Raw genomic sequence first — 24,544 nt, forward strand, 5'->3', positions numbered from 1 at the left:
GTTTTGGTAATAGTTTTACGATATGAGAAAGAAATTAGTCGGAGATGTCGCGAGAAATAATAATTGATTTATAAAATCACGCATAAACTTTGGAAAACGATAATATAAATTAATATCAGTGTAATGATATATCATATTGTCCAGGATGTACATGTGCCTAACGGTATTGTCGGTATACATTAATATAATACGGTACATATTATACACCGTAAGTACATTATAGGCTGATATGAGAACAAATATTTATTTATAGTATATTTAAAATTATTGCAATATTCCTTTACATTTTATTATGATACATATAAAATGTATTATATTGTAGATAAAATAGTAGATATCATTACGTGAAATTTATATTATACAAAAATATCAATAAAAAATAATAATAATAACGATAATTTTCATGAGATTAACGACGAACTCGATCGACATTGCTCCTTCATAGAAATGAATCGTTCGATTGCTCGTTCTGAATCATTTGAAAAATTCATCGAAGGTTGATCGATATACGCGATGTGTCGAGTTGCATGTGACACCTAACGAACGATACCTACACGTACACGTACGTATATTTCTCTACGCTATTTGTTTTCGAGATCTCATGAGAGTAGTTTCGTTGTTATCGCACACGTCCATGAGCATATTTTAAATCAGACGGATTTCTATCGTAACTGATAACAAAGGTACAGAATTTTACGACACGATGATAATAGATAAACGATGTAGAACATCGTGTCGTCGTACGATCGGTATCTATCTGTATCTTCTCTCTCTTTCTCTCTCCGGGTATCTCTATCTCTTTATCTCTCTCTTTCTCCCTCCCCCCTCCCCCCCGTCACTCTCTTTATCTTCTCACTAACGATTTTGTTATTTTCTCGAGATCTCGACGTAATAGATAACACATATTTTTCTTTTCCGAGTTACAGCGAAACGAATCCGTTGAAATTCGTATTTGCAGTATCATAAATTTGTTCAAAAGACATTCTTTATTTTTATTTTCTTTTTTATTTTTTTATTTCTTTTTTCTTCGAAATGTTAAGATAAATATAATAAAAGTCTCTTTACTGGGGTCGTCAATATACGTTTACGTTCCTATCCTTTTCACATATGCTGCTAATTATAGTATATATCGTAAATAGATAAATCGTGCGATTGTTATGATCAATAATTAATAAATACGAAGTGGTACAATTTATAGAGAAGAAATTAATATTCGAAATTATCGAAAATTTGGAAAAACATATTCAAGTGCGGTTGCAATTGAGATATTTTTTTTAGAAAGTTATTTAATTATCAAGTATGATCAATTTTTTATCTTATTTCACTTAAAAGTCCTATTTCTGCACAGTAAAAATTAATATTATTTTCTCACAAGAAAAAAAAAAGAAAAAGAAAAACATTATGTCGTCAGCTTATTGATTCGGGCTAGCTATTAATTTAATTATTTATTTAATTAAAAAAAAAAAAGAAATAAATACAAAAATATTAATTAATAAGAAAATGATAAAAAGAGAAAGTAGATGATTTATTTGAACGCATTAATTTAATTAGTACTTATTTACATAATCAGTTTGTTATATTCCAAGATAAAAAAATATTCGATGACGTAATAGAAATATTTATTTAATAATAATATTTGGTATAGATTAAAATTGTATTAAAAATAATTCATAATATAACAAGGAAATAATAACGAAAACAAAGGACCGTCCATATATAATTTATTTTGTCAAATAGTAAAAATACGTGTATGATTATTAACGCGTTGATCGAATTAACGTTTACTTTCATGATCGGTTCGAATTAAAAAAAAAAAACGAATATCGGATGGTCTTGTAAAAATATTTACGATCAAGAAAAAAAAGAGAAATGCGTGTGTCGAAATAGTATTGTCATAAAAAATGGGAACTGCGTTCATAGAACTCGTTATCTTTTAATCGACCTTTTAAAAAAAAAAAAAACCTACTAGTACGGTTGCGGTATGATTTTTTTACGAACCCAATAGAACGTGTTCTCTCGTAATGGTGTTTTTCGGCAAACATCCGTCGATGTAGTGCCAAATCCAAACACGTCCTTGCAACTCGCGAGAAGAAGAGTATCGGTAAAACGCGAATAACCGTTCGATGTGTACGGTCGATCTATTTATATCCATCGATCAGCTGCACCACTGGATCATAATTCAATTGTGTGTTGTTTCCTTTCCTCGCATCATTATACACACGCGCGCGCCATGACGTTAATTTTAATGGAAGACTATCTCCATCGAGAGATTACGTCGTACCGTTCGACCAGAATCGAGTCAAAAAGATCGACGTTCGAGTCCATTGTTTCACAGATATGTCGTTTATTCGGTACGATCGATTTGATTGGTATCTGTATTTATTATTCGACGATATCTGTATGCACTATATCTCTTATATTTTTTCTTCCTCTTTGGTTCTTTCGAAAAATGAAAACGCGCGCGCTAACTTATTATTAATAGATATTTTAAGTGAACCGACTAAAAAAAGAAGTGTGCGTGTGTGATAAAGAAAAAAAAAAAAAAAATACCGACCAAATAAATAGAAGCGTTAAAAAAAAAAAGCAACAAAAAATATTCACTCTCACGCGTTTGTCGATAAAAGACGATCTGGATATTAAAGATTTCGTTCCCGTATCTACGTTCGTAGGAATTTCTACGTACGCAAGTCCGAGCGCGTATACTCTAAGAACAGTTATCTCCTTATTGCGTCTAAATATAGCGGTTGCTCTCTAACAAGGTATTTATAACACGAAAAGAAGAAACGATATCGAAATGCTTTCTCGAACTCGTTTAATAAATTACAAAATCTTTTGCATTTTAGCTTTATTCTCTCTTTCTTTTCGCGGGCGCGCACCATCTATCTTTCTGACTGTCCGACCGTCTGTCCGACCGTCTGTCTGTCAGACTGTTTGACTCACCATATCTATATAACTTTCCATCGATCTCTCTACGAGACTATTTCTCTGACTTTCCGTCCGATTGTCTGTCTGTCCGATTCTCTCCCTCTCCCTCTTCACTCGTTCATCCATCCATCTATTTTATCGTTTATACCGCAATCTATCTGATTTTCTATCCGTTCAACTCTGTCCGATCAGTCTCTCTGTCCAGTTGTCTGACTTTCTATCTAACCGACTGGCTGACTAACCGACCGTCTGTCTAACTGTTTATCCAACTATTTATCTAACTTTCCGTCTACCAATCTTCCTGTTTGGATATTTATCTGACTTTCTACCCGACTAATTGTCTAACTGCTTATTCGAAAATCAGACTTTCTATCCGTCTAGATCCTCCGATTGTTTACTTAATTATCTCTCTCTCTCTCCCTCCCTTTATCTATCTATTTATCTATTTATCCAATTGCCTGCATAACAATTTATCTGACTTTCTATCCGTCAATCTCTTTATCCGACCGTCCATCTCCCTGTCCGATCGTCCGTCCGAAAATCTATCCAGCTATCGGTTCGCCCGTTAGTAGTCGACCATCTATCGGACTATATGTCCGACTATTTGTCTGTCCGTCCAATTATCTTACATTTTATTTGACCATCTTTCTGTTCGTCTATCCGAAAATCTACGTAACCAACCATCCGTTCGATCGTCCGTCTGGTAGTCCGTTTATTCGTCCGACGGAGAATGTCTTTATGCCTACCTATCTCTTTTCGATTGCGATAATCTCTGTCCGTTTATCTGCCTGTCTTATTCCCACTGTTTTTTTCTTTTTTCTTTTTTTTTTTTTTTCTATCGTATCTCGAAGCGATATTAAACGTGTAGTAACGAGAAAGGATGACGATTAGACTAATAATAGCATATAATAATCATCATAATGGTGGTCGGGCGTGAACGATGAACGCATGGGAAAGTGGAACACCCGTTTCTTCGAGTCTTTCGATCTTTATCGAGTTTGTCGGGACGATTATTGTCGACTCTTGTTCAACGTATCTCGTTTTTCTTCTAAACAAAGGTATTCGTTTAGGCCGCTATCTACCAGGAATTTAGGGACTATCTTCTCTGCGTATTTCTCCTGCCGTTTTAATTTCGTATATATAAATCCGATACAATCGTTTGGTCAAGAAGCGGTTGTTGCTAGAGAGTAGCGTAATCGGGTTGATTTACTTATAAAATTATTATTTTTATTAATTATATATGGAGAAATAAAAAAAAAAAAAATACGCAAAGAAATTCGAAGATTCGTCTGTCTCGGCGTATACATTAACCTCTAATCTCCGCGATTGATACTTATAATATTATTCTCGTATTTTTCTTAACGTTTTCTCTAAAAAAAGAAATAATTTCCAAGATTCGATCTGTCTCGACGAACATCTCGACGCAAACTCGTCGTATTTTGAAATATATATTTTTGAAAATTTGCCAAAAATATCGAAGAAGAATGACTAATGCTTAACGACGAAAGAAAATAATAACGATAACAACAACGGCAGCGGCAGCGGCAGCGGCAGCAATAATGATAAATCTTTAACTACCGTCCCCTTCGTATAAACGACCAAATAAAATGAAATAAAGAGGGAAAAAAATTGGATTTGTAAAGGGAACGATCCCGTGGATCGTACTCGATCGATGCTCTCGGATCACTGTGACTGTGGACCTCTACCGTCCTATCCTCTCCCCTCTCTCCGTCCTGTCCCTCCCCTCCCTCTTTCGCGCGCGTTCTCCCCCACCCATCCCCCCTTTCCTACCACCCACCAACGGTCACGTTGATCCGCGAGCTCGTTTGGTCCTTTAGTCGCGTGTCGAGGCGGCACGAATCGTCAACGGTGTGTCGTTGGACGCCTCGCGCAAAAAAATCAACGTCCAACTATTTTCTTTTCTTTTATTTTTTTATCTTTCTATGCTTTTCTTTTTTCTTTGAAATAATTTATCTTAATTTATTGACGTATAAATAAACACACGCACGCGAACACTGTGAATTCTTCGACTTTTAGTGCTTTCCGTTCTTCGCTTACTATTTCGTCATTGTTTCTTTTTTTCTTTTATATATCTATCTATATGTGTGAAAGTTTTTTTTTTCGACTCGTATACTTGGACGTAAGAGGATCAATTGCTGACGATACTTCGTTTCTTGATAAAGGAGTTTTTCACGCCGAGCCGCGGGATCGGGGGGAGAGAAACAGGAAATCGGGAGCCAAGAGCTTAGATCTTAGCCGACTTTCCTTCGCGCGATAATCGTCCTCGTGAATCTTTAAATAACAAGAAGTAGTAAAGAGAGAAGACGTAGAAAGAAGAAATCGAAAACAATGCGATTACGTATCGAGAAAAAAAAATAATAAACGTAATCGAAATCTTACGATTATCGAGACGAGTGGGTGTAAGAGTGATTCGGGAATCATCGTAGAAGATTATCTAACGTAATTCGAAAACAAACGGAATACAGTGTTTTTCTACTTTTCGAATGTAGAGGAGTATCTCGTCGTCTCGTCTACGATTATCCTCTTCGAGTATTCGAAAACGAAAGACGAGATGACACAAAAATAAACAAACGAACGAACGAATAAATAAATGAAATAAAATAAATAAATACAGAAGTGTCATTTTAATTCGATATACTTTAACTGGGTGATGTGATACGAACGTAACGTTAGAATCTTTCATGCAAGAAGGTAAAGCTTTTTACTTCGGTAAGAATCTGCGATAAGCAATATTGTCTTTCTCGAGAGAGAGAGAGAGAGAGAGAGAGAGAGTGAGGGGGGGGGGAGGGAGAGAAATAGATAGAGAGAAGAATACGTATTCGAAAGAGAAAAAGAAAATGGCTCCAGCGAGCACACTCGATTGGTCGGAGCCCTGCCAACAGTGGAGGTATCCGAAACTTTGTCCTTCCGGGCAGAGACACGAGAGGACGAAAAATGGCGTAGAATTGAACGGCAAGGAGGCCAATGGCGCTTACAAAAAGTTCTGCAAGTTCTTACGTCAGCTGGGAAGCAAAAGACGTAAGTGTTGCGTTGGATAGAGAAAAAAAGGAAAGAAAGAGCCGACACAAGAGATTCGAAATACGTAACAACTAACGTGACATTTAAATACAGATAATTGTTTATACATCCATCGAATTTTTTGTTTTCTTTTTTTCAATCGTCTTACGTTCGTTCAAAGAGAAAAATTTAATCGATGATTATCTTTTTATTTCTTTTCTTTTTTTATTTTTCTGTTTATTCGTTACGACCGAAATTGAAAGTTTTCGTTGAAATTACAAATGTTTCGTCGTTTATTTATTTGCAAAATTGTTTGCACGATTGTGTACACTCGTTGAAACAGAATTCATACTTTTTACTTTTTTATTTATTTTTTATTTTTTATTTTTTATTCTTTATCTCGTGTAATGGATCGTTATCTTTTTAAATATTTGCATGAAATTCGTCGATGATCGTAAATAATTTTTCGTTGGTATAGAAATTAGGAATTTTTCATCGTTCACTGTTTTCTTTAAAAATTATTCGTCTGATTATTTAAAAATTGATCGAGACAAAAATTCATTCCTTCATTTTTTTATTTCGGATAAAAAATTATTATTATTTTTAATGGTAAATTGATGGAAAGATGGCGTAAAGATTTATCGATGATATCGATGAAAACATTTTTTTATTTGCAATAAAAATGAAGAATTTTTAGTCGCTAATTTACATCTTTTTTCTTTCTTTTCTTTTTTTTTTCTTTTTTTCAAATTATTTGTACAGCTGTACGTTCGTTGAAAAGAAATTATAACGTTTGATGAATTTGTCTCTGGAACTTGATAAGCCGATGATAAAGCAAGCTCGATTGATAATTTTAGAAAATTAATTGCTTTTTATAGAAATTACAAAATCTCCCGTCGTTTAATTCTCTTTCTACAAATTATTTGTATAATTCTTATACGTTGACTCAAAAGAAATTCACTTTTATTTATCTTTTGTCTTATCTTTTTTTCGTGCGACGGATCATCCGTTTTCTTCGATACTCGATATATGATCGAAAAACAAAAATCATTTCACTTTTATAAAAATATCTTTCGTCATATTTTATTACTATTCGTTGAACGTTCATAAAAAAAAAAAAAAGAAAAAAAACGGTAGATGATCGAAAATGAAGTTTTCCTTTGTACAAAAATGAGGAATAGTTTAGCAAATTTTAAACGTTCGTTAAAAAAATAAAAAGAAATTATTTCCATTTTATATAACATTTTATCATCTTTTATTTTTATACGAATGAAGCTTGGAAATATTGAAGATTTGAAAAAACGAATATAATTAATTTTGGAAATGATAAGAAAAAAAAAAAAGAAATATCTCGCGATAAGATCGATTCTGCGAAATATTTCTGTAGACATGTCGAATTTCTATTTAATAAAATTTGCAATCATTAATCAGAAAAAAAAAAACAAAGAAAAATAAATCTCATCAGATAGATCAACGATTTATCATACAGATAAGCGAATAGCAATTGCAATAAACGCGTGTGACTTTCGTCGTTTCCGTTTATGCACATTCTCAACTCGTTCTGAAAATATTATAAACATTTAGCGAATTACTGTGAGCGAATATATTCTCAGAGGACTGTAATACATTTTTCTTCCTTTTTTCGTTTCTTTTTTCCTCTCTTTCTCCTTCCCCCTTCTCTCTCTCTCTCTCTCTCCCCCTCTTTCTCTCTCTCTCTTTTTCTCTCTGATAAAAATAGACATAGATATAGTTATAATCTTTGGGAATTGTCGATCAATTTAAGCTCGATATCGAGTGAGATTTGACGTAGTCATTTTCGAATGACGTAGCTAGGGAACGTTGCGTGTATGGAGCTTTTTTTTAAATGTCAGGGAAGTACAGCGATGCATGTCATAACAGTATGGCGACGATGATGATGGTGTTGGGCGTTAAATTTTCCAATAGGCTAACGACGTTACCCAGGACGGGAATGAGCAAGGCTAAGCATGGGTCGAGAAAAGGGCAAAATTCCACGATGTGAATATAACGTGGCAAAAGGGATAAGAGAGATGAGAAGTGTTCTTCTTTTTTTTTTTTTTTTTTTCCCCCTTTTACTTTGCCTTTTCTCACACGGTGAATTTAACTTGGCAATATATTTATACACACACACGCGCACGCACAGACACACACAAGCAGGGAATGCATGACTTTAAACACGTTTATTTCAAAAAGTCTACGTGACCCTTGTGTACATAGATACGAACTGTATCAATCAAAATATTTGTCCAATTGGATTAAATAATTCCATATATATGGTTTTTAGCTTATACGTTTTTACACTATTATGTTTTCTGCATAAACGTCAGTCTCTCTTGTTTAAGATCACATTTGAAGGTCAATCAATTTATATCGTTTTTTTATAAATAATTATAACGCACACATTGCAATAAGAGTTAAACAACCGATATATGTATTTACGGAAAAGAAATATCTTAATAACCTCGAAATCTAAAATATCGTCTTGCGAACGACATTCTTTTAATCGGAATATTGCCTTACCTCCACTGCTCCTTCACGCCTTTTGAATCGAATAATTTCTTCTTTGAATATTTTGTTGTATCGTTAAAAAGACAACGAAGATATATCGATAAATAGAAACTTTGAGTAAAGCATTCTATATGTAAAGTTTGAAACACGTGTATGTATACACTGCCGCGTAGATATGTATGTTTGTCATTGTCACATCATTGTATTTTATTTCTATCTCTATTGTGTTTAGATATTCTCACAGCATACAAATAGAATGTACTATAGTCATTAATTACGTATTGAGAAAAACGAGGGATAGTTTAGTTCGTAAAATAACAATTATTTCATTGGTCAATCCATAAAAGTTTTGTGACATTATCCGAATCTCAACCAATCAACATTAATTCCTTCGATACCTTCGACGAATCGGATTGGTCGTGACCGTTCTCGATCTCGTTACAATCGTATCGCGAGCACAACAAAATCTGATTCGTGTTCGTCTAATTCGTTCAACCGACCGAATCGATCCATCGAAAAGCGTCGTGCACATAGCGACGTTAAGTTACACCCGAATAAATTATTGATATTTTCATAGGGAAATCCATATACATATGTATCTCGTATCATTACGTTAGTCACGTTTAATTGCTGCCCGATTCAAGAAGATGAAAAAGTCTGAAGTACGATACTATTTACGTTCGTTCTGTTCGTGTCCATCGAGAGAATCTCGAAAGAAAGGTAAACTTTTTTGATTCTTGATCTGGAAACATCGGAAAAAATACGTTTTCTTAAAACATAAATATATATATATATATATATATGTATATATATATATGTATGCATGTATGATGTATGTGTGTATGTATGCATGTATGTGATGTGTGTATGATGTATGTATGATGTACGTATGATGTATGATCTGCGTACGTATGACATATGTACGTACGCACGTATGTCCTGTATGTGTGTATATATATATATATATATTTATATATATACACATATATATATATATTTCTTAGGATTCAAGAAATCGACGAAGGAAATAATTGTTCTCTCGAAAATTATCTTTCTTACCGACCGAGCATCGAAACACCCAGCGTTTATCTCGAAAGGAAACATCGGAAACGTAATTCTAACCTCTAAAACGAGATCTTCTTCGATCGGTGTCCCTGCCTGATGTCACCTTTCACAGGTTGTTATTTTTCACGTCTATATGCAAAAGAGTGAACATATTTATCTGAATCATTAAGACGATAAATTATATTACACGGGTGGTATATATTGTTATTTGATTCTAAAGTTAACGACAATCTCGGATATATATATATATATATATATATATATATATATATATACATGTATGTATATATATTAATCGATATATAAATAAATAAATATATATATTCATATATACATTTAAACCGTTATATATTGTTCAACCGTATAATCTCTTGTCCTCTTCACGTGCATAAATATCTATATATGTATTTTTTAATTGTCTACGTTTTTATCCGACTCTTATTATACCTCGGCTACTCGATCGATAACGTAGAAAGCGTCTTTTAAAAAAAAAGTAGAGATAAATAATACGATGGAATATACGATGTTGATTACGTGAAAAAATATGGAGATAGAAGTAGCGATAGAGATATGATGATGATGAAGAAGAAGAAGAAGAAGAAGAAGAAGAAGAAGAAGAAATAAAAGTAAAAAAAGTAGAAAAAGTAGAAGATGAAGAAAGTAGAAGTGGTCGATAAGAAAGAGGTCACTTTGTTCTTCGAAAAGATGTTTAATTGATTCGCATGTTAGTCGCATAGAAGATAATATAGCGTGATATCTTCGTCTCGTTCTTATTATCTCGATAAAGTATAATAGATGTATAGAGAATGGCTATAACATTACGGTATTAACTTTTCAACGGTATTAAACTCGCTTCCCCTTCCTCCTTTTTTCTTTTTCTTTTTTTTCTTTTTTTCTTGCCTCTCTTTCCTTCTTCACCTTCGCAATACTCTTCCGCGCAAATCTTTTTTCGCGTATCTTGTTTTCTATTCGTTTTCGTTGTACTGTAGCGTTTGTAATTTTCGATTGTTTCTATGGGTGGTGCGATGTACAATGCAGGCAAGGATGGCAGCAAGGTGACGACAGTAGTGGCTACACCTGGTTCTGGACCGGATCTTCCACGAGAAGTCGCATATACCGACACCAAGGTCATTGGCAATGGCAGTTTCGGCGTTGTATATCAAGCGAAACTCTTTGACACGGGAGAGATGGTTGCCATTAAGAAGGTTCTTCAAGATAAACGATTTAAGGTGAGCGATTCAAGTTATTTTTATTCTTGATAATAATTACATATTATCTATCAATGGATCCATCAATAGATTTATTCTTGTAACGTAAAGGTTCGAGTCTGAATAAATTTTAATCGTTGTGATCGATATAATCTATCAATGATGATGGTGGTGGTGTTTACATTTGCTAGCTTATCTCCAATAAATTGTGAACTATTAGTAGTTATTTTATATAACTCATGCGTTCCATCACTCTCTCTCTCTCTCTCTCTCGAATTTTGCGGATGGACAAAAGAACGAAAATCAAATGTTTATTTTACACACATACACACACACACACACACACACACACACTTCAATTTCTTTTCGATAAGAATTTTTTTCAAAATATGTCCGCCCCAGTGGTTTTTACCATTTATCGCCTTTATTTTTTCTTTTTTCTTTTTTTTTATTCTTCTTTTTTCGATAATGATAAGCCTACTTAAAAATGTATTGGATCTTGCACAATCAAACGTGACGCCATTGTCGTTGTGCTTAGTTTATACATAAGGTCGACTTGAATTGATACGACGACGAGCGATTGATATGTTACGAGAATGCATTTTGCATTTCTTCATCGCGTTGCTTCAGACTTTCTAGCTTTCATCAAATAAAGCTACAAGACAAGGCAGGCATACGATGTGGATATGTCTCGTCTTGTCTTTTCTCTTGTTCTTGGCGCAAAAGAGAACGACGCGAAGACTTCTGACGTCTCGATTAGTCACGCGAATGTATACCGTGAATATCAATTCGAAAGAAGTTTGATTGTTAAGCATTTATAACGGCATGTAACTTTAAAATCACGCACGCACGCACGACACACACACACAAAGAATTGTAATATATAAGTATCAAATTATATATAAAATATATAAAAGAATTTGTCTATAGAATGTGTCTAAGAAAGTGTATATACGAAATATATAGAAGAATTGTGTCGAACGAATAGTAGTATCCTATATATATATATATGGATATATCGGTAGAAAAAAGTGAAGTAAATACATAAATTTTTTCTCTTCTTCTATTTTTCTTTTCTTTTAGAATTATTAAAAAGAAATGTATTATAAATAATGCTAAGTATTTAAAACGTTATCATTATTTTTCATGATTTCTTCCTTTTTTATTTTCAGAACAGAGAATTACAAATAATGCGGCGCCTCGAGCACTGCAACATCGTCAAACTAAAATATTTCTTCTACTCTTGTGGTGATAAGGTAACTATTAATTTTATTCTATTTAATATATGTACATATGTATATACGTATGTATATATGTATGTATGTATGTATGTATGTATATTTATATATTCTTTTTTAAGAGAGTCGATTTAACTATTGAATAGGACAAAGATAAAATAATTGTTTGTATTTCTTTTTTTTTCTCTTTTTCTTCTTTTTTTTTTAAATCTGGGTTTAACAAAATTTTTTGTAATCGATGATTGAGCGTAATAGAAATAACGAATCTAATTAAATCGATATCGTTTATGCCCGTGCATTCCAAGTAACGTATATACTTGTATATATAATATATTGTCATAATTCATAAAATAGGATTGGATTGAATTGAAATAGGAACGAGTTTGAAAGTTGCTTATAAAAATATAAATTATGAATATTTAATAATATATTACATGCATCTGGTAATATATGTGTATATATATATATATATACATATATATATTGAAAATTTTCTAATTAAATTTTTTTCTTTTTTTTTGTGTAATGAAATAAGCCGCGTTTTATTTATATCAATATAAATGTCCTTAGTGTTAATGCATGCTACGTTGTTATGTTATTTTGTAGAACATCTTAAACGCAACTAATCCAGTTTTTCATGTGGACGTAAGTTGGAGCATACCCAGTAGCTTAAAAATTATCCTTTTTCGCCGAAATATACTTAGGCTACCATATTTGCTTTTATCATAGAAGGAGAAGAAAAAAAGAACAATTAAAAATTCAAAAAGAAAAACAACGAGTAAAGAGTACCGTACAGATTTTTTATTCTTTGTTTTTTTTCTTTATTTTTTTTTTTTTTTAAATTTCTTTCATTCTATATTATTTTTTTTTTTTTTTTTGTTAACACCATCTTAGATCACGTTGACTCATTAATTATGATTTAACTTTTGAATCTAGTAGCTAATGCCGCTTCGCTAGTCCTAGAGAATGATCACATCGAGATTGCGTGCATTTGTTAACCATAAATACATACGTGTGTACGTAACTAATAAAAATTCGCACACATCTAAATCGTGATGACTCTCGTATTGTACTTATTGTAACATATATACATCATTCGTCTTCATCTTTTCTTTTTTTTCTTTTTCTTTTTTTTCTTCTTAAATAGGAGAAAAGAGTCTTTTTCTTCCATAAAAGTGTTTTCACAAATCTATTCGTCCATATGACGTTATAGAAAGGAAAAAGAAAAGTGAATATAATGATTTAATTTGTAGTAATAAAATAACATTTCCTTTTAGAAGGACGAGGTTTATCTCAATCTAGTTCTGGAATATATACCCGAAACCGTGTACAAAGTCGCCAGACATTATAGCAAAAGCAAGCAGACGATACCAATCAGTTTTATCAAGGTAAAGGAGCCATGCATTTATCATTATTCAATTGATACTGATCACGAAATTTCTCTTTTTTGTTGCACGCTTTCCTTGGCTCCCAAATTCATTGGAATATCTTTATTACTTGTCTTTCATTTTCCAGCTATACATGTATCAACTGTTCCGTTCGCTGGCGTACATCCATTCCCTGGGCATTTGTCACAGGGATATCAAACCGCAGAATTTACTTTTGGATCCTGAAACTGGCGTTCTCAAGCTCTGTGATTTTGGTTCAGCCAAGCATCTTGTCAAAGGGGAACCTAACGTGTCTTACATATGCAGTCGCTATTATCGTGCGCCTGAACTCATCTTTGGTGCTATTGACTACACTACAAAGATCGGTTAGTCTTTGTAAAATTGTACTCCTTTTTTCTTATTATTCTTTTCTTACTTGTATTTTTTTTTTTTTTTTTTTTTTTTAATTTTTGTCCTTAACTTTTCTTTTACTTAGTTTTGATTGTATTTGATTTTCTTAATCTTTTCGTTACGATAAAATTGCCTGCAGATGTTAGATCGGATAATTTGTCTAATTGTACAAATTGTTGTTCTTTAATTTCCTATTTAAGTTATATCAAATTATTATAAAACGAATTATATAAATGAATATACGTCAGAATATGCAGAACTTAGTCTGGTAACTATATATCTTTTCCTTTTTTTTTTCTTTTTTCCATTTTCCTTTTAGTAATACCTATAATAATTCATATCAAAATTTATTTTTGCAGACGTGTGGAGCGCAGGTTGCGTTCTGGCAGAGCTTCTGCTTGGTCAACCGATATTCCCCGGTGACAGCGGTGTAGATCAACTTGTTGAAATTATCAAAGTACTTGGTACACCGACGCGTGATCAAATACGTGAGATGAACCCTAACTATACCGAATTCAAATTTCCACAAATAAAATCGCATCCATGGCAAAAGGTAATTTTTCTATTAACATATTGATCCAGATTTGGTACGTTTTATTATTAATGTAAATTATATGTAATATCTCCACGCGCAAGACACATAGAACACGTATTTAAACGTTCAAACCCAATTCACGTTCCATGCCATTCGCGTATGTCCTTGTATTATTATTATTACTGCTACTATTACCACTACTACTACTACTACTACTACTATTACTAGTGTTATTACTATTATTATTATTACTTGTGACTGACTAAGAAGGCACGTCGAGACTAATCGACGAAATTTCTCAAAATATTACAATGGTTGTGTGGGTATATATATATATATATATATATATATATATATTGCATGTCTCGTAAACAAGAAATATTTGAGAGATTATTCAAAAACTATTCGTTTTAATATTTTTGTGAAATATTTTACATAACGGCAATTTTGTTAATCCTCTCTCATTGTATCATTCATCAATACCTGTACTCGTGGTTACAGTATATGCTTCAGCGAATGAGTGGACCAAAGTGTTCCACGGAGCACCAAAAAATTAGAGTAAGTGGTCCCAGTCCTCAAACGCATTATTAGCTACTGCTGGCACAAATATTCCTTCACTTATCAAATCAATATACTAACCAACAAAATAATTGATTTTTCTAGCATTTGTATGTTAAATAATATATATATATATATATATATATATATATATATATATATACACATCTTGCTGTTCGAATCATTGAATGGAAACTCAAATTCGAGTCTCTATCATTTTTTTCTCTTATTCCTAATCACTTTTTCTTCTTTCTAAAAATTTTTTTGTTTTTCTATATATATATATGTGGAAATTGTGAAATCTTAGTAGAACTGTTTTCATCATTTTTTTTTTTTACCTTCTTATATTAGCGATTAACATTACTAACCATATTTTTTCCATTTAATTAAGGAAAAAAAAAGAAAATATCACTTACTCTAACGTTTTGGTGATATTTTACGAGTCTCGAACATCTGTGAATAGATGAAATTGAAAAAACGATTGTTGCTTAAATATCTCTGAAATAGTGATATATATACACACGTATATACATAAATATATATACGTGTTTATATATATGTACACACACACACACACACACACACACACACACACACACACACACACACACACACACACACAGAGAATCATGGTTTCTTTTTTATTTTTGCCATATGTAGTAAATAACATTCAATTTGTTCTCAATGTTTTTCATAAAATATCGAAATACATCAATAATGAAAAATTGCTACGATCGATTACCCACATATATACATATATATCAATTGATTATAAATTAAAGGGACAATTGAATATCTACTTTGTTAGAAGCAATAAAAAAAAAACAAATATTAATAAAAGTTTCATGATTTCATGTGTCAAATAGAATGTTTTATTAACTAAAAAAAAAAGAAAATACAGGATGTTCCATAAAAAAATTAAAAATCATTAATGTTTATAATTTAACCGTTAAGTCGGATGTTATATTTCGTAGTTTAAAAATATTTGACACACGAATCACAAAACTTTTCTTTCTTATAGATTTCTGTTTTCTTTTCCCCATTGTTCCTAATAAACGAGATTTTCAACTATTCCTTAATATGTAATCAATTTGTATATATAAAGAGAGTGTTTTGTGTGTATATCTCTATTATAAACACTCGATACGTTTAATACCGCCAATAACATCGTTCTCGTACTAATAATTCATTCTGTTGACAAAAATGCTATTATACCCACACATATGTATATATATTATATATATCGAGTGAATCATTTATAACAAGAATTATAAATGTCTCGATTAATTTTGATTATGAACCAACATTTTCATAGAAATATTCGAAAGGAGTAATATAATATCGTATATTCCTCATTTTTGACATTTTGAAAGTCTTTACTTTTCCAGTATGAAGATCATTTTTTTCAATGGAACTTCTTTATATTTATATATATATATATATATATATATATATATATATAAAACACACACCCACACGAGGTATCCCATTTAAAACTAAACATCTAAATGCTTCCTTTGGATTACGTTATACGAAAAAAAGTGACTTAACATGAGATAAATTTTTGTTTCAAGATCGATTTAAAAAAAGAACATATTGTATTTTTACCTTTGAAAGAACACGAATTGTTTTCATATAATACAATCCAAGTGAATTAATGATATATTACGTGTATACTAGGATCTTTGATTTTAATTTTTATAGACATTTGTGATATGGTTTGGCTTAAGGTTAACCTAAACAAATCAGTTAACTCTATCATTTTTGCAGAATCGATTGCCGTGCTACAAAAGTAAAGATCGCAATTTTATTCTTCCGCCAATCATGAATCGTCGTTCATAGTTCAATCAGCAAGTTTCTTTCTCTCGCGCAAACGTAGCTATTAATTTATCCATGATTTCTTTACATTATTTAATTCCTTTTTCACCGATCGTCTTTAGTTTCACCCGTGATATCTAAGAAAGATTTCGGTGGGAGAGACTATCAGACTAATCAGAACAAAATCACTCAGCGAAAGGATTAAAAATCCGAATTCGATAAATCAGAAATGTAGGTGTTTGGTATGAAATGGGATTGCTTTGTAAATCCGTATACCTTTCTCTTGATCGAAAGATATCGTTGAAAGAAAAAAAAAAAGAAAAACAAGAGAGAACATAATCAGACGGTGTGAGAGAGAGAGAGAGAGAGAGAGAGAGAAAGAGAGAGAGAGAGAGAGAGAGAGAGAGAGAGGAAATTCATGATTATAAACAAATAAATAATGTTATGCGAGTAAAATCGATAATTGGAGATAAAAAAATGAAATAAATGAAGGAGTCGTTGGATAAACAATATTTGAAAAAAGATGATAATAATAATTTGTGTGTGTGTTGATTACAGGTTTTCAGGGCGCGTACACCTCCGGAAGCTATGGAACTGGTAGCGCGACTTTTAGAATATACTCCGTCACTTAGAATGACCCCGCTTCAGGCATGCGCACATTCGTTTTTCAACGAGCTGCGAGAACAAGGAACACGATTGCCAAACGGTCGTGAACTACCACCTTTGTTCAATTTCACCGAGCACGAGCTTAGAATTCAGCCTACCTTGAACTCTATCCTAATACCGAAGTATATGCAGTCTCCTGACAATTCCGGAGGCCAATCGGAAGCGACGAGTGCAGCCGCGGCGGGGGCTAGCGGTAACTCTAGTGATAATACCGTCAACACCAATACACCCACAACTACACAAACTACCGACCCTAGCCAATCGAACATGGCTTAGAAAACGAAAGGGGAAAAGATAACGATACGATAAACTAAAAAAAAAAATAAAAGAAAAGAAAAAATACCCTAATAACTTAAAGCTGAACTAAACTACAAAAAAAAGAAAAAGAATTAAACTAAACTAAACAACAAAATAATATAATCAGAACAAAATCAACGTTTGCTTTCACGCGTTTCAATATTCTCATTATTATTATTATTATTATTATTATTATTATTATTATTATTATTATTATTATTAATATTATTATTATTACTATTATTATTATTATTATTACTATTATTATTATTATTATTATTACTATTACTACTACTACTACTACTGCTACTACTACTACTGCTACTACTACTACTGCTACTACTACTACTATTACTATTACTACTACTACAACTACTACTACTACTACTACTACTACTATTACTATTACTACTACTACAACTACTACTACTACTACTACTACTACTATTCTATTACTACTACTGCTACTACTCTATTACTACTACTGTACTACTACTACTCTACTACTACTACTACTACTACTACTACTACTACTACTACACTACTACTTCTACTTCTGCTAGTACTTCTGCTAGTACTACTATTATTATTATTATTATTATTATTATTATTATTATTATTATTATTATTATTATTATTATTATTATAAACCATAAGAATATCACCACAAAAAGAATATCCACACACAAACCGAAAAGCTCCGACAATTTATTATATCATAGTAGAAAAAATAACAGGATAAATGCAAGGAAGATTTGAAATAAAAACATTGGAAAAAAAGAAAGAAAAAGAAAGAGATATAGGGAGAGACGGAGAAAAAGTAAGCAGAACCTTCAAAAAAAAGGCAGATACAAACTTAGAATTCTATTTGTAATAACTGAATTTCTTGCGATTGACGAGAACACAGATCTCCTGAGGAGGATGTCCCCGTTGTTTAATAAATTCTAATCGATGATAAACGAATGACAGCGTGGAATGGACGCGTCGAGCTTTTACGATAGTAGTTGTTTCGATCAGTGTGTGAGAAATTGAGAGAGGGGGGTGGGGAGGAAGAAAGATAGAGGGAGAATGAGAGTAAGAATGTGAGTGAGAGTGAGAGTGAGAGTGAGAGTGAGAGTGAGAGTGAGAGTGGGAGTGAGAGTGAGAATGAGAGTGAGAGATATTGGTATGAACTGTGTGAACGTGCGCGCGCGCGCATGAAACGCTCGATTCATCTTTAACAATTAGAGCTACCAAGCTTAATTTCGATGGTATGTAAACATATGTAATATATAGGGAAAAAAAAAAAACGAATAAGAAAGAGGAAGAAAAAAGAACAAAACGATCAAATTGATAAATTTCTTTGAAACTGAATTAATTCCCAGATACGAGCGAGCGAAAAAGTCTTAGTTGAGATTTTAAAGGAAAAAAAAGAAAAGAAAAAACGCAAAAAAAAAGAAAACAAAAAGAAAAATGCCAAAAAAATCTTTAAAAAATGTGTAATATCTCCTTTAATATTATATATCTAACATCTTCTTACGATTAATAACACACGCGCTTAATATCGTTTGCGTCTCGTCACTTCCCTTGCTGGCATCCATTAAAACGATTCAGCGCGCAGTTTTGTGAGAGAATTAGAAAGGGTGGTGAAGGAGAAGTGTTGGGATGGGGAGACAGAAAGAGAGAAAGAGAGAAAAAAAGGGGGAGCCGGATAGTACTGTCGCGAAGAAAAAGAAAATTAGCAGTGACGGCAAGTGTACTCTCGACTCGCAAGACATTTTCAACTCATCAAGATTGGAAAAACTATGCGTCTTGAAGGAAAAACACGTGTGAACTTTGTAATATTATTAGTAATAATAATTATTATTAATTATTATTATTATTATTATTTCATTATTATCATTATTATTGTTATTATTGTTGTTATTATTATTATTATTATTATAATTATTATTATTATTACTATTATTATTATTATTATTATTATTATTATTATTATTATTATTATTATTATTATTATATATTTTCGAGGGAAAAGAAAAAGGAATGGAAAAAAAGAAAAGGAAATAACGAACGATTTCTCCGCGTGTTTTTGTCTCGAGTGAACAAAACTTAAGGGGACTGTGTAGATTAGTATTTTTTTTTTTTTCTTGTATTTACTAAACCAACTAACGATATATATGTATATATCGGAATGAAGTGAAGAAGGCTGAAAATACGTAATCAGTTTTTCTTTCTTTTTTTTTTTAATTAAAAATTTTTTTTTTAATTTTATTTTATCTTAACAGAATATCGTCTCAATTCGATTTATGCTTAAAAGTGTGTGTTATATTTCTCGTGTGTCCAATCCTTTGTTCCAACGACCAATTTTCTCTTAAGTGCATATACATATACATACATACACACATATATATATATATGTGTATATGTAAAGTTGTGTGTGTGTGTGTGTGTGTGTGTGTGTGTGTGTTGTATGTGTGTATATATTATATTATTATTTTCCGGACAGCTTTGTAAAAGGAAAGGAAGAAAGAAAGAAAAAAAGAAAAGAAGAAAGAAAAGAAAAAAAGAAGAAATGAAAAGAAAAAGAAAACGAAAACGTTGAGATTACCGAACGTGGTGTTTCACGGGACTTGACAGCTGAGAAAAAATGTTAAGCCATACAGAAAAAAAGAATATATATATATATATATATATATATATATATATATTCTCTTAGTTATCAATCATAGTTTGACCGTACGAAATGACAAAATATTCTATTTCTACGATTTCACTAATCAATGTATTCGTCGTCACGATGTTCTTACGATTGATTAATTATTATACATATTTAAAAATATTTCTACTACGCGCAGTGAGAATTATATTTCAAATTTTCAATCATCGACAATGATTTTTTTTTCATTGGACTATACGAAGAAGGAATTTATTTTTTAAAAATGAATAATAAACACATCAATAAGGAACATTTTTTTCAACTCGTTTCGTCTCGTCTGCATACATGTATAAATAAATATATATATATATATAATATAATATATATATATACACATATATATATACGATTAAACGTTTAGATTTTGACCAACTCATGGATATGCTTAAAAAACAAGGAGAATAGAAGAAAAAAAGACTAAAAGAAGAAAAGAAAGGAAACTAATACAACAAGTAAGAAAAAGAAGAGAGAGAGAGAGAGAGAGAGAGAGAGAAGGAGAGAAATTAAAAAGGAAGGAAACAACGACGAATAAAAGATACGTTCATTGGAATTTTCTCATCGAGACGTATAACTTTGTTGTCTTTTCTTCGTTTTATCTAATAACATTGGCAGCGTCATAGTCCTCTACTTTATATCCGAGAAAAGCACGAATCGATAATGCAAATATTCACGTAATCATTCTCGTTCGTGTTAACTACCTTCTATCCTCTTAGTCGCGGACAAATGAAAAAAGAAAGAGATAAGAAAAAAAAAGGAAAAAATGAAAAATATGAAAAAAATGGAAAAAGGAAAAGAAAGAAAGAAAAAATTTCTCTAATGTCAAAGATTTTTCGTCGGAGCACACACGATGTAATTTTTAATACCATGCACACACATACATACTCACATATCATTGCGTCGCAAAAAATTTAGTACGACTGCTGTCGAAAACGGTCGATCTCATAAATCGATTTAGTTCCTTTTTTGTGGCAAAGGACAAAAAGAACACGTATAATATTTAAAAAAGAAAATAATAATAATAAATAAATAAATGAATGAATGAATGCATGAACGAATAAATAAATACATAAATAAATAAATAGGCGAAACTGAAGACTAGGAGATAATGATAATGCGAGGGATTGATGACGGATTTAAAAATAATATAAAAATAATAATAATAATAATAATACAAAAGAAAGGAAGGAAGCGTGAAAGGAAAGCGAGAGAGAATACTTGATGATATCGGGCGTGTAAGGTGATGAATGAATGACAGAGGGACGTGTGGAAAATTGATAGAAAAAGTGAGGGCGTGGGGGAGAGAGAAAAAGAAAAAAAAAGAATGAATGAGAGAGGAGTAGAAAAGAAAAAAAAAGAAAATGGAAAAGAGAAATTTAGCGTTCGCCTGAAGAGTAATAATTCTCTATTTCTGTCGTATTTGTTGGTATAATTAAATTTAAGTTTTTAAACAATTAATAAGTAAAAATATTCTATTTCGTTTAAACATTTGACGACATTTTTCACGTTTGTTTCTATTTTTCTTTCTTTTTATTTCTTTTATCTTTTATCTTTTTTCTTTTCTCTTTATTAAAATTGGTGGAACATTTTGAAAATACACATACGCGCACACACACAAACACACAATGTCGTATGAAAAGCATGGCATTCCGTAGTCGAGCTAATTGAATGTTATTCTTGTAATAAAAAAAAAAAGAAAGAGAAAGAGAGAGAGGAAAAAAATGAAGACCTTGCCGATGAACATTTTTCAAAATAACATAAGCAAGTCATAATCTTTTCCTCACGCGACTGTTTCTTTTTTTCTTTTTTCTTTTTTAGTTCACTTTTTATGACATTTCTTCATATTTCGTCAATTTCACGAATTTATGTATATAGAGATATCAATGAGCTAACTGTTTTATTTTCTCCTTTTGTTTTTTTTTATTTCTTCTTTTTTTTCTTCTTTATTTTTTTATCAAATTTCAAATATTATAAACGATCGTATACGTGACACGCGCACGCTGTATATTTCTTTTTTTGTTCATTCTTAACTTTTTTCAAAAACAGATAGCTCAATCTCTCTCTGTTTTTCTACATCTATCTATATATGTATGTATATATATATACATATATATATATATATATATATATATATATATGTCTAAAGGGACAAACTTTATGCGTCAGGTGCAGTTAGTTGGCAAATTATGAATATTCTATTATAAATCGACATATTTATGGCGTTTTAGGCTGACAGAGAAACGATTAATTACGAGAGAAAAAGAGAAAGAAAGAAAGAAAGAAAGAAAGAAAGAAAGAAAGAGAGAAATAGAGAAAGAAAAAGAAGAAACAGAAAGACCCCACGTAAATCTCAAGACTTGAAAATATAATTTGTTGGTTATTTATCAGAATTACTAATTAATAATATTATTAATAATAAATCAACCTTTCGATTTATTTTGAGTTTATCTCTTCCGTAGATATAACTTAGAGAATTAGTATATTGGGATCTAAAATGCATATTAAAGGATTGTTATAAATCAAATATATCAATTCTCTCTGCCAATTCTTCATGCGGAAAGATTAACTAAGGAAATGAATAAATACAGGATGACGACGACGACGACGCAACGACGACGACGACGACGACGACGATGATACCGATGAATGGATTTCACTGTTTGTTATTTGATCGTTTCTAATTATTCATTTGAGGCTCGGACACTTAGACGATTACAAGCACATAATTTACATGCATAGTATTCGATGTTGGGGAAAAATTAAATGTAAAATAATTAAAATCTATGTTATTATAAATATATACTTATATATATATATATATATACATGCATATATACATGCATACATATATATATATATATATGTATGCGCGCACGCGTGTATGTATGTATGTATGTATGTATGTATACATGTATGTATGTATACGAGTAGATTGATTAAATAATTCATTAATTAATTTTAATAATAGCGATATATAAATGATATAATAATAATAATAATATTGTGCTGTTGTATAAAAAGAAAAGAAAGGAGGAGGATGACGAGAAAACGATTAATAGTGATAACTGTCTCTCACGAACGTAATCATTTTTCTAGTTTGCATGAAAATGATCACCGCTACCACTACAACCACCACAACTACCACAACCACCACCACAATCACCAATTCTCCTTAAACCTGCATCATTTTCATTCTTCTTGATGCACATGTTAAATGAAAAAAAGAAAGAAAGAGAAAAAAGTGTAATGATTGTATAAAAATGATTAATAAATTAATTCAATATGTATATACATATATAAGATAATACACACACATATAAAGTATAAGTGAACTCTTTCGATTGTGTAATTTGTTTGCTCGTTGTGTTGTTTTGCCATACTCTATCGTAGATGATATTTCTCAATCGATTCACTTTTTTTTATTATTTTTTTATTTATTTTTTTTTTGTTGCATCTTATCGTTGTATTATATTGTTATTATTCGTCGTCTTGCGTCTCAAAATGATAAATGGATCGAAATTCCAAGCATTAAAATGAAGCGTGCCGCAGTTATATGCTGTCTCAAGTTAATAATATTCAGATCCTCATCTCCAACCGTTCTGAAAACAAATATTTTCTGTTAACGTTCTCTCTCGTGATTTGAACTAGTTTTTCTATATTAATCAAATGACTTTGAAATCGTCCACATTGTCAAAATTTGCTTCGCTCGCATACAATATATATGTATGTATGTATATAGAGTGTGTCGGATAAAATTGGAATTTTAACGATAGAAAAAAACATTTTTCACGAAGTCCACGTTTGAGTCGAAAAAAATTTATATAATCGAACTGAAAAATTTCTTCTGAAGATTATATCTTTCAAATCATTTCAAAAATGACGAAGGTCATTGATTTTTTTTTTAAACGGAATTTGATTTTCTTTCCCTCACTTTCTTTTGCTTCGACAAAAATTGTAAATCGAATTCAAAAGAAATTCAAAATATTATAAATTTATTCTGTTGAATAATTATCGTAAACAACAAAAGGTATCGTCTTCAGAATTTCATAAGAATCGAAAACCTATTTATGATACGCCGCTTATTAAAGACATTTATAATTGTTCTCGATCTTCCATCCTGTTAAGCAATGTCAATTTCTGCTTAATATGCAGAATACTGCAACATAAACGGATTTGTGAGAAAACAAAAAGAAAAGAAAAAGTCATCGCTACAAATT

The 24,544-nt window shown here is 31.3% G+C and overlaps 1 protein-coding gene across 13 annotated transcripts in view; it reads left to right on the plus strand.

Annotated features, from left to right (window-relative positions):
- The window catches only part of LOC122636747 (glycogen synthase kinase-3 beta), a 56,967-nt gene that overhangs the window by 29,035 nt on the left and 3,388 nt on the right, over nucleotides 1-24,544 (plus strand). For 2 of the 13 annotated variants that reach the window (XM_043828327.1, XM_043828329.1), the window contains exons 2-8: nucleotides 10,573-10,763; nucleotides 11,915-11,998; nucleotides 12,587-12,625; nucleotides 13,258-13,368; nucleotides 13,496-13,733; nucleotides 14,118-14,311; nucleotides 17,228-17,770. In XM_043828327.1, coding sequence (XP_043684262.1) covers nucleotides 10,573-10,763; nucleotides 11,915-11,998; nucleotides 12,587-12,625; nucleotides 13,258-13,368; nucleotides 13,496-13,733; nucleotides 14,118-14,311; nucleotides 17,228-17,611 — 1,241 coding nt within the window. In that variant the 3' untranslated portion in view covers nucleotides 17,612-17,770. Of the gene's footprint in view, nucleotides 1-5,727; nucleotides 5,965-9,048; nucleotides 9,190-9,473; nucleotides 9,647-10,551; nucleotides 10,764-11,914; nucleotides 11,999-12,586; nucleotides 12,626-13,257; nucleotides 13,369-13,495; nucleotides 13,734-14,117; nucleotides 14,312-17,227; nucleotides 17,771-20,120; nucleotides 20,259-22,555; nucleotides 22,597-22,915; nucleotides 23,144-23,423 lie in introns of those variants that run through there. The other 11 variants (XM_043828319.1, XM_043828325.1, XM_043828326.1 and 8 more) reach the window with 11 other exon arrangements.

Source organism: Vespula pensylvanica, chromosome 23, assembly GCF_014466175.1.
Source record: "Vespula pensylvanica isolate Volc-1 chromosome 23, ASM1446617v1, whole genome shotgun sequence".
In the NCBI taxonomy this organism is placed as follows: Eukaryota; Metazoa; Arthropoda; class Insecta; order Hymenoptera; family Vespidae; genus Vespula; species Vespula pensylvanica.